General features: G+C 42.3%; 1 protein-coding gene across 1 annotated transcript; it reads left to right on the top strand.

Annotated features, from left to right (window-relative positions):
• The first annotated feature begins 236 nt into the window (after positions 1-236).
• LOC143283345 (uncharacterized) lies at positions 237-7,790 on the top strand. The gene is made up of 3 exons (XM_076589551.1): positions 237-315; positions 3,641-5,589; positions 6,959-7,790. Exons 2-3 carry the CDS (start codon positions 5,461-5,463, stop codon positions 7,526-7,528), a joined length of 699 nt encoding a protein of 232 aa, XP_076445666.1. The 5' UTR covers positions 237-315; positions 3,641-5,460; the 3' UTR covers positions 7,529-7,790.
• The last annotated feature ends 3,531 nt before the right edge of the window (positions 7,791-11,321 follow it).

The following is an 11,321-nucleotide window of genomic DNA, read 5'->3' as shown; positions in this document are numbered from 1 at the left end:
CAAACGCATTTTACCCCCTCCAAATTGTTCGTGGTGCACGTGTGCTTTGTGTATATTCAATGAGAGGTCAATGGTAGATCATATACGCAACCTTCATAATTTGAATCACATTTAGATTTTTTTTTTCACTTCACAGTTTATGAAAATATACCCACTTTTATGAAATAGTCTTCAACTTAATGTGAAGTCTGTATTTCACAAACCACAGTGTCACAAGCACCAGCACATTTTGTTTTCAGACACACTTGTCTCGAACATGTCAAATAGGCCAGACGGATGGGCTTGAAACATACGTACACCGACTTTACACAAAAGGTAAGTACCACTACTTCATGACAGCAGATACGTTCTTTTTCACGAATATCAATGTTAAAAATCCGAGAGATTGTTGAAAATATGCAGGTTGCACTGGCTTCTAAGGTCTTGTAAAACACAATCGGTTGTTATTGGCACACTGACACGCACAAACCGCTTGAAAATGCGCTCGAAAAATAGATGTTTCAGAAAAAAAAAGTTTTTCAGTGGCTGATAAACGATAGCCGTAGTTCATGATTTCATCGTGAAGTGCATATGCAGGAAAGCGCCTCATGTTAAGAGTGGTGCTCATCACACAGTCCACACACACCGTTGTTTGGCGAAAATATTTAATCACCATGCCCCGAAGAAGAAGAAGAAGAAGAACAAGAACAAGAACAAGAGAGGCAAGGCCTTCAAGACTCACTTGTGATACACTTAAAAAAAAAAAAAAAAAAAAAATCCAAGCTTTTTATGTATTGAGTATAATTTCAAAATGTAATGTTTAAGATGAGAAAGATCAGTTTAAAGCAAATTAACTCCCCTAGCATTAATTACAGAGTAATTTCCCTTTTTTTTTACTAGCTGCACCATGCTTAGCAAAAGAAGCTCCTGTTTGAACAAAAAATGATAATAATGACTGCTCAGAATATCAGCTCAAAGTGCCAAGTTTAAAGAATACAAAAAAATATAAATATAACAGTAAATGCAGTTTGCATATAACTACGCTTCTTTTTTTTAATTTATTTTTTTGTTGTTGTTGTGCCCATCCCAGAGGTGCAATATTGTTTTAAACAAGATGACTGGAAAGAACTGAATTTTTCCTATTTTTATGCCTAATTTGGTGTCAACTGACAAAGTATTTGCAGAGAAAATGTCAATGTTAAAGTTTACCACACACACACACACACAGAGACAACCGAACACCGGGTTAAAACATACTCACTTTGTTTACACAAATGAGTCAAAGACTGTGCAATTTCCCAAAGGGAAATAATTGTGAACCCTGTGACGGAACGGTTCGAGTTGAGCAGTGCTAAGTCTGGTAGCTACTGCAGTAAAGTATCTTCGTCAGTATGTTTTGGATCGAGTATCATTATGACTGGTTGTCAGTGTTGTGATACTGGTGTTGTGACAGGATTGTGATATGATAATTATGTTCATCATTAAGGCATAGTGTCATGGCGATGATCGTACAGGGTGAGTGTTGTGTGGTGTGTGTTTTAGCTGTCTGTGTGCATGAGCATAGACTGTGGAGTGTTTGGTTGGACGCCTATGCAGGGTTATGCATTATTTCTTTTTATTTTATTTTTTAATATCCTATTTTATCTTACTGTTCAAATGTATGTTTCACAAGTTAGTATTTACACTGTACAGCGCAACCGAATATGTTGTACAAGGAAAGGAGCTATAGAAAGTAATTTACTATTATTGTTATCATTATCATGATTATTACCGTTGTTGTTGTTGTTGATGTTATTATTATTATTTTTTTAAATATTTTTTTGCTATTTCTTTTATCAGTAGTGGTAAGTGTAGTAGTAGTAGTAGTAGTAGTAGTAGAAGTAGCAGTAGTATGAAGGGAGGTACAAACAGGTGGCTGCAGTTCCTTTGTAAACCTGTATGTTTTCTTAAAGTATGGGTGTCAAGAATAGCGATCAGTCTAACTGGCTTTATAAATTGTTGTTGTATGTTTATAGATATAGTGTAAAAACACTGGTGATTTATCAAGTTGTTTTAGTTTGCTTTGCTTTCTTCATCTAAGTGTAACGTGAGGGTGGTAGAAAAAGAGAGAGACACAGAGACAGACAGACAGAGACAGAGATAACGGGAGAGAGATAACAAATAAATAGCGAGAGAGAGAGAGAGAGAGAGAGAGAGAGACAGACAGACAGACAGACAGACAGACAGACAGAAGACAGACACACCGACACACTGACAGACAGGGATACTGTCAGAGTGTCTTATACGCGTATCGGGAGACACCCCCACGCCTCCAGCCGCTCCCCCCCCCCCACCCCCCCACCCCTAAAAAAAAAAGAAAAAAAATCCCAGTCCTATAAAAGAATTGGACCCAAACAATCTAAAATGATTATATAACCACATACCGTCACCGTCGTTCATGACTCCATATATGTAACAAGAGAGGCAAGGCCTTCAAGACTCACTTGTGATAAATTAAGTCCCCTAGCATTAATTACAGAGTAATTTCCCTTCTTTACTATCAGCACCAAAACGTTTGCAAAATAAATAAAAATTCCATGCTTAGCAAAAGAAGTTCCTGTTTGAACAAAAAATGATAATAATGACTCCTCTTGTTGTTGTGTCAGAATAAGAGGTCAAAGTGCCAAGTTTAGAGAATACAAAAAATATAAATATAACAGTAAATGCAGTTTGCATATAATTAGGCTTCTTTTTTATTTTTTTTTTTTTGTGCCCATCCCAGAGGTGCAATATTGTTTTAAACAAGATGACTGGAAAGAACTGAATTTTTCCTATTTTTATGCCAAATTTGGTGTCAACTGACAAAGTATTTGCAGAGAAAATGTCAATGTTAAAGTTTACCACACACACACACACACACACACACACACACACAGACAACCGAACACCGGGTTAAAACATAGACTCACTTTGTTTACACAAGTGAGTCAAAAACCGTGGCACGTGGTGGTAGAATAATGTTGAGATCTCTCCCCAAGGATTTGTGAAGGATCAAGAACTGCAAACGACATAGCGGTTCTAACAACGCAAGGAGAAGGGGGTTGGATGGGAGAAGGGCGTGGGAGGGTGGGGGTGGGGGTGGACCCCCTTCTAGCTACAGATTTTCAGAGCAGCGCATCCACAGCGAGACAGAATAAGGGACACCTGTATGTAAGTATTGCTGATAAGACTTACACCCGGACAGTTCGAACGATAAGAGATTTTTTTTTTTCTAAGTTCATCGGCACCTTAAAAGCCTCAGCTAACATTTTTTTTTTTGGGGGGGGGGGGGGGGGGGGGGGGGGTGTCAGTTGTTCTCTGAAGGAAAGCTACAAAGGGAGATAACAGTAGGGTGTCACCAAAGTGAAGAGTGTTTGACTGACGGCTGTGATCCCTGACTAAACTCTTTGAGATTAGTTGCTTCGTGTGTGTGTGTGTGTGTGTGTGTGTTCGCGCGCGCGCACGTCCATGCGTGTGTGTGTGTGTGCGTTGGAGTGTTTGTGTTTGTGTCTGCGTGTGTGTGTGTGTGTGTGTGTGTGTGAGAGAGTGTGTGAGAGAGAGAGAGAGAGAGAGAGAGATTGTTGTCACTTGATGATAGCAGTTATACGAACATTACAACGCCCCGCGTTGTCTTTGTCAACAGGGCTGACCCACGAGCACCCAGAGAAATGACCGTCCACACATGAACTGATCCAGGAACAACAACAACAACAACAAGAAACACCACCAAGCAATACTCTTGTCCGAGCAGCGCAACTCCCACCCCCTCCCCATACATACTATGGGTGTCAACACAGGACACCTTTGGTACCACCTATGTGGGAAAGACTGACAATCGCCAATGTCGTCAGCTAATCTCCGTCACTGTGCTCACCCGCTATGTACCATAGGTCACGCGCTTATTACTGTCTGATCTTAGCTGGAAGTCCGGAAAAACCGCTCACTCGACCAATCACAACGCTTGCCTGAAGGCTGTCAGGGTGCGCTCCCTTGATGTCTGGGACCTTCTCTCCTCCTGGCAGAATACTAGTAACTCGCTTCAGTCGTTTTGACAGGAGAGCGGACGTGTGGAACACGGACTACGTGCTGCTCCCAGAACCTCCCAGGGTCGTAGGAGCACTGGATAGTGCAACGCCCCACCACAACTGAGCCTCCATTTCTCAAGTTTGTGAGCTAGTAGCACCTGGAATAACTCTATCCTTAAAACTTTGTGCCGTGATTTTTATCGATCTTTGTGTTGCATCGTTAACGATAGACTTTTCCACCCTGCAAGTATCCAAATACGTGTATGCACAGTTATGATTTAGAAGCGGTTAGAAAAACAGAAAAAAAATCGTGTCCCGCTGAGTCTGTGGCTTTTAATTGTCAGTTTTTGGGGTCCGTGTCGGATTTTTCACTTGTACGTGCAGCCCAAAGTGAAGCTGTGACAACATCAAGACAACGTCATTTCCATTAGTATGTTCGTTTCTGTCTCTGTGAGGCGAGTAGGAGCCGAGGCGAATGAGCAACAATCCGTTATCCGTGAATTCTTTGCATCAGCAACGACAACAAACTTGAGTGATAATGATTATACCGACTTTTATGGCAATGAATGAACGGCGGTCTCTGCAGAGAATGAGTGACGGTGGTCACTTTCATTGAAACGTTTTGAAAAGGAGAATGATTCCTGTGGACTGTGACGTGGATTTTGTGAGACACTGAACCTTATGCAGATGAAAGCAAATCGTGCAAGCAATTCCAAACCAAAAAAAATGTTTTTTTGACTTACAGGTACAGTAATATTTGACTTTTCATTTGCAAACCTGATGAACCGATATGAAAAGAAAGGAAAACAATTGCTGAAGAAAGTGTGGCTGAGTAACAACTTGATTGCAACAGCAGCAACAGGAGTGATGACAGAAATAACTATGTAAACAATCAACGAATACAGTACTAACAATAACAGCACAGCAACAATAACCAAAGAAAGAAAAACACAAAAGACGGAGGGAAAAAACGACAACCAATAAAAAAAATACAACAACAAAAAACAACCCAGGACTATTTCGCAATCCGAAATCTGACCCAAAAGCCGGACACTCGTCACAAGCCAGACACCCTGACCCACTTACTTCCTGCGCACCAACCAGCCAACCAACCAACCAGCCAGTCAAACCAATCAGCCAACCAACCAGCCCATCAACCATCCAACCAACCAACCAACCAGCCAATCAAACCAACGAACCAACCAGCCTATCAACCAACCAACCAACCAGCCAATCAAACCAACTAGCCAACCAACCAACCAGCCAATCCACAATCCAACCAACCAACCAGCCAACCAAACAGCCTATCAACCAACCAGCCAATCAAACCAACCAGCCAGCCAGCCAACCAAACAGCCTATCAACCAACCAGCCAGTCAAACCAACCAGCCTATCAACCAGCCAACCAAGCGGCCTATCAACCAGCCAGCCAGCCAGCATGTCGGACATGGGCTCAGGTGTCGGTCAAGCTCAGGGTAGTTACCAGAACGGGGTGTGGCTGACACGGACAGGGGGAGCTCGGAGCGAGAAGTACCAGAAGTGGACAGAGGAACGCCAGAAGTCCAAGGTGAGTGTGTGCCATGAAGAAGAACGCACTGAGTCCACGATGGCACTTACTAACTCACTCAGTTACTTGCTTACTCACTTTCTTTCCTGCCTTTCGCACCACCTGGGGTACAGGACGTCAACGAGCAGACCTCCTCCACAGTCCCCTGTCCTGTGCCTTCTCCTCTCTCTGGCTCCAGGTAAGTTCCATCTTCTTGGTGTCTGCTTGGAGGCCTCTTCGCCAGGTGCTCCTTGCTCGGCCTCTCTTGCTGTCTTCCCCTGAGGGTTCCATGTGAGGGCCTGCCTTGGTTGACACCAGACGATGGTTTTTGTAGCGTGTGCACGATTCATCCCCATCTTCTTCCACTTTTGCTTTTAGCCAGCAGTTGTTGTGTCTTGTCTGGTCTTTGGATCTGGAAGATTTTCCTCAGATGGTTGTTGATGAAAACCTACACTTTGTTCAGAGTAGTCTTAGTCATCCTCCATGTCTCAGCACCACACAGCAGCGATGACTTCACACTGATACTGAAATTCTAGTTTTCTTTGACCGCACTCTGGAGCTTCAGACGCTCTCGAGTTGTGTAAAGGCTGTTGTGGCCTTGCCATTCCATGGTTTGACATCTGCATATGTGCCGTCCTGCTTGTCGATGGTGCTTCCAAGATATTGGCAGATTCTGCTTCCTCCAGTGCCTTACCTTCGAGTGTGATTGGCTCATCGCTGGTTCTCATGATCTTCGTTTTGTCTCTGTGGATTTTGAGGCCTAGACAGGATGAGGTGTCTGCCATGAGTAATGTGATCTATGTCCACGGCGGTAAACGTGTAAGACGATATTGATATCATGGTCTAGAGGGAAAAGGGAAAGAAAAATTGGTTGGTTGGTTTATTTATCTATAAATATGTTTATGTTTTTTTTGGTGTTATATATATATATATATATATATATATATATATATATATATATGTTTTAAACGATGAGATTACTCTTTCACAATTCATCGTCATACAAGTATGATTCTCTGTCACCCCCCATATCTCCATGTGCACATGGAAGAACTGACATTGATCGTGGGTGAATGAAATTATTTCGACTCTCCCTCTCTCTTTATCTCTCTGTCTGTCTGTATCTGTCCCCCTCTCTCTCCTTCCACCTCATTCTCTCTCTCTCTCTCTCTCTCTCTCTCTCTCTCTCTCCCACTCTCTCCCTCCGTCTTCCCCTCTCTCTCTTTCCCGCCCTCTCTGTCAATCAGTCAATTAACCAACCAACCATCCAACCAACCAGTCAACCAACTAACCAACCAACCAATAAATCAACCAACCAACCAATCAATCAATCAATCAACCAACCAACCAACCAACCAACCAACCAACCAACCAGTGTGTGTCCCCACAGGTGGAGAGACTGGACAAGCAGAAGCACAGCCACCTGGTCAAGCTCAACGCCGAGTGCCTGCAGGTGCGCACGGAACTCCGAGGTCTGCAGCAAGACCGCCGCCAGGTCCTCGCGCAACGGGATCGTCTGGGATCCTCGGAAAGCTGCCCCTCGGAATCCCCCCTGCAGATCCCTTCCTCTTCTATCTCTACCTCCTCTCCCTCCTCCTCCTCCTCTCCTGACTCTCCCAGACGACGTGCTGGCCACAAGAACCACGCCCCTACAGGCAGTAGTGTTGCCGTAGCTTCTGTCCCCTCCTCTCTCTCCCCTTCCTCCTCCTCCTCCTCCTCCTCCCCCTCCTACGCCTCCTCCTCTTCGCCAGGGTTCGGGGGAGGGGCGGGGAGGATGAGGAGGGGTGGGGCCGAGAATAGTGGTGGTGGTGGGACGCGTGGAGGAGGAGGAGGAGCAGGAGGGAAAGGGGTGGTGGGGACCAAGGTGCCGAGGCCGGAAGAGTCGGCGATGAGGCTGAAGAACATCCACAGCTCCCGGGCTCTGAGCAAACTGATGAACAACATGGACATCAGCAACTGACAGGATTTTGTTGTTGTTGTTGTTGCTGTTATTGTTGTTGACTGTGCGGGTTCGTGTGTTTGTAGACTCGGTCCCCCACTCCCCCCCCCCCCCCCCCCCCATCCCACCCCGTCCTTCTCTGTATCGGTCGTGTACGTGTGTGCGCGTGATTGTGCGCGTGCGTGTGTGTGTATGTGTGTGCTTGCGTGTGTGTGTGTGTGTGTGTGTGTGTGGTGCGTTTTGGGCACACACATACATGCGGAAAAAACCACAAAACACACACACACACACACACACACACATATATATATATATATATATAAAGAAGGAGAGGAAGAAAAAGAACTATGCACTCCTTTGTGGACCTGTGCATGGCCTTCGGACCTAAGCGGCTTTGAGACACGGTTTGTTAGCACTGCGTAAATCTGCAATACTAGGTGCCAAGAAACGGATTCTCAGCTTGCAGTCACATTAATTTGTGGTTCAAGGAGGCTGAACTAAAATCAAACGGCATGCAAATGCTTAGTGCAGTTTCAGTGGCAGATGTAAACCGTAAAAGATCTCGGAAGCCGCAGGACGGTTTGTTCTATAGAATGTGGAATTGGTGTTCTTGTTGCAGACAGCAAAACCTTAGAAATAAAAGTGAATGAATTATTCACATTAATGTATTGCGATCTAATCTGATGAAACCTTTGTAGAACGCTTTATCTATCCAAACCCGAAATACATAAAATGCATTCGTCGAATAAATGAAGACACAAAAAAGAAAAAAAAAGAAAAGAGAAGGAAAAAAACAACCCCCCCCCAAAAAAAACAACAACAAAAAACAAAAAAAAAAAAAAACAACAAAAAAACAACAACAAAACAACAACAACCAAACACACACAAAAAAACAACAACAACAACAAACTAACCAAGATAGCAAAATACCATTAAAAACGTATAAATGCGATTCAAATTAATATCATTCTGTTTTTGAATTAAAAATTAACACAAAAATTATTATCATTTTATCCCGATCAGTTTTTTGGGGGGAGGGGTGTGGGTTGGGGGGTTGTTTATTATTTCGTGGCAGAAATTCATTCATTCATCATCATGGCAGAAATAGGGAATGTAAATTCCCACGAAATAAAACAGAATGGTCAAGGCAGCATCCTCACGACAATCAAACACAATACGCGTGTTTTAAAAACCACCGTCGTCATAATTAGTGATGTGCAATGTTGTCAAGTGTTGTCTGTATGTTTTGGTAACAATGTGTACAATGTTCTGCTGTCCACAACGTTCCTGTCTTTTTTTTTTTCTCACCCTGTCGTACGTTCCTTCTGAATGAGACAATCAGTCAGTCGTCGTCTTGCCAAGCGACAGGCGTGCTCTTGAGTTCAGATCCTTTCAGTTTCAGTTTCAGTTGCTCAAGGAGGCGTCACTGCGTTCGGACAAACCATATACGCTACAGCACATCTGCCAAGCAGATGCCTGACCAGCAGCGTAACCCAACGCGCTTAGTCAGGCCTTGAGAAAAAAACAAAAAAAAAACAAACAAAAAAACGGGGGAATAAATAATAGATAAGCTTACATAAATAAATAAATAAATGAATAATAATTATAATATACAAAAAGGTAGTGGTAATAATAATAGTAATACTAATAAAATGAAAAATAAAATAAAATAAATAAATAAGACAACAATGGTGATAAATAAAAACCTTTCCTTTCAATTTCACGTGAACAAACTATCTCCCCAATATATCCTTGTCCCCCCCCCCCCCCCCACCACCACCACCCCCTCCCTCTCTGCAAGGCAACTGCTACTGTCCTGTACTGTGTAAGTGACCGGCTCCAGTTTCTAGGAAACGTCATTCGAAGCGTGCGTTGCGGACTGATCCATAATTATGAGCTACACCACTTCCGCTAAATAAAACGAAACAAACACAAAAAGGATGGTAGAGAAAGTTGGGACTTGAGGGAAGTGGAAAGGAGAGGGGTGGAGGGGGGTAGAGGGGGGGGGATGCTAGATCAACGTATAGACCCGATGCGCTGGTTGGGCCTTGAACGCCTGCCCAGTGCTAGTTGTTTGTCTGCGACATAATGTGTTTGTTACATTTATTTATTTATTTATTTTTTTTTTTTTTTTTGATGCAGTTGTCTGTTGCAAAAAAGGGTCACAACTGACCATGTCCAGTTTTATTATTTTGCGCCGAATCCTGAAAATAAATCTTTTATTTTATTTATTATTATTTTATTTTATTTTTGTATTCCTGGTTGCATCGCTCTAGTTTCATCATCAGTGTCATACGATTGTTTTGTAATGTTGTTGTTGGTTTTTTTGTTTGTTTGCTTGTTTTTTTTCTTTGTCTCGTGTTTTGCTGTACAAATACTTTGAAATGCGTTTGTTTGTTTGTTTTTCTCGTGTTTTGCTGTACAAACACTTTGAAATGCGTTTGTTTGTTTGTTTTTCTCGTGTTTTGCTGTACAAACACTTTGAAATGTGTTTGTTTGTTTGTTTTTTCTTTGTCTCGTGTTTTGCTGTACAAATACTTTGAAATGAATGCGAAGCATGAGGAGAGAACGCATGAGACTGCAACAGAGAAAGGCAGTTATAAATCAAAATAATTGACCTTTTAACATACATTGTTCTTGTTGTTTCACAGTTGCAGACTCTTTATGTTCACTAGTAACCCGAATGAAACTTATCTCTGTTGAAAAAAAAACAACAACAACAAAAAAACACACACAAAAAAAACAAACGTTTATTTGTGATATACTATAATGCGCTAGAGTAGCCTAATCGCTTTATTCGTATTATCCAGAAGGAAGAGTTGTCTTTGACTTCATGTGACATTGATGCCATAGTAGCCAGTGTCGTTTCTTCCGTGATTATACCTTTGTGTTTTCTTGAACACACACACACACTCTCTCTCCCCCACACACTCCATGTCTGTTTCTGTCTTTGTCCCTCTCTTTGTCTGTATACAAAAGACACAGTTATGTCTTCATGCAAAATTTGTACGCTTTTTGTACCAAACTATGTAATCGTATGTCTTGTTTTTGTTTCGTCTGGTATCTATCTGTCTGTCTCTCTATGTGTATGTCTATCTATCTAACAATCTATATACTCACCCGCCCGTCCCTCCGTACAACAAACCATCCTCCCACCCGTCTGTCTGAATGTCTACCAATTTTCCTTTCAATTTTTTTTTTTTTTTATAATCGTCTGTCGGTCAAACCGTCAGTGTATCTTAATTGTTCGTGTATCTTGTCAAATCTTTTCGTATCCGTCTGTAAACGTGTCTATCTATAGTCTCGAAAGTTATTTGTCATTTCGTGACCGTCGTTATATTATTTGTTTTTAATTTGGAATATACTTTGGAAATTTTGAGTAGAAGTAAAAGTGGTTGATGGCAAAATATTCAAATGAAAGTTTTGTCTGTTTGAACTGTTGTTCGTTGAGCCACTCTCATCACAGGCGGATTTGTTCGTGCGTTTCTATTTAGACTGGACTGATTTCAGATTTTACAAAACATCAGATACCGCTAATCACTGGCGTCACCAATGAACAAGTGTGTCAAACCACCAAGCAGCACATTAGACCGTGTCGTGATTATCTGCTGACATGCGTGTCGTTGGTACGGTCACGTAACAAGATGCAGTGCCCTTGCTGAAACAATCCTCCAAGGAACAACAGGGAGGGAGGCGGAGGGAAAAAATACAAAACAAAAAAAAACCCACACACACACACATACACAAGCACGCGCACACACACACAAAACCACCACCAAAAAACAAAAACAACAACACACAATGGACTGACACT

This window comes from Babylonia areolata, chromosome 6, assembly GCF_041734735.1.
Source record: "Babylonia areolata isolate BAREFJ2019XMU chromosome 6, ASM4173473v1, whole genome shotgun sequence".
Classification (NCBI taxonomy): Eukaryota; Metazoa; Mollusca; class Gastropoda; order Neogastropoda; family Buccinidae; genus Babylonia; species Babylonia areolata.
This window is presented reverse-complemented; position numbering and strand designations above follow the sequence as displayed.

Coding starts and splice junctions, on each gene's coding strand:
- LOC143283345 (XM_076589551.1), top strand. CDS start 5,461: ATGTCGGACATGGGCTCAGGTGTCGGTCAAGCTCAGGGTAGTTACCAG. Junction 5,590..6,958: donor AGGAACGCCAGAAGTCCAAG/GTGAGTGTGTGC, acceptor GTGTCCCCACAG/GTGGAGAGACTGGACAAGCA.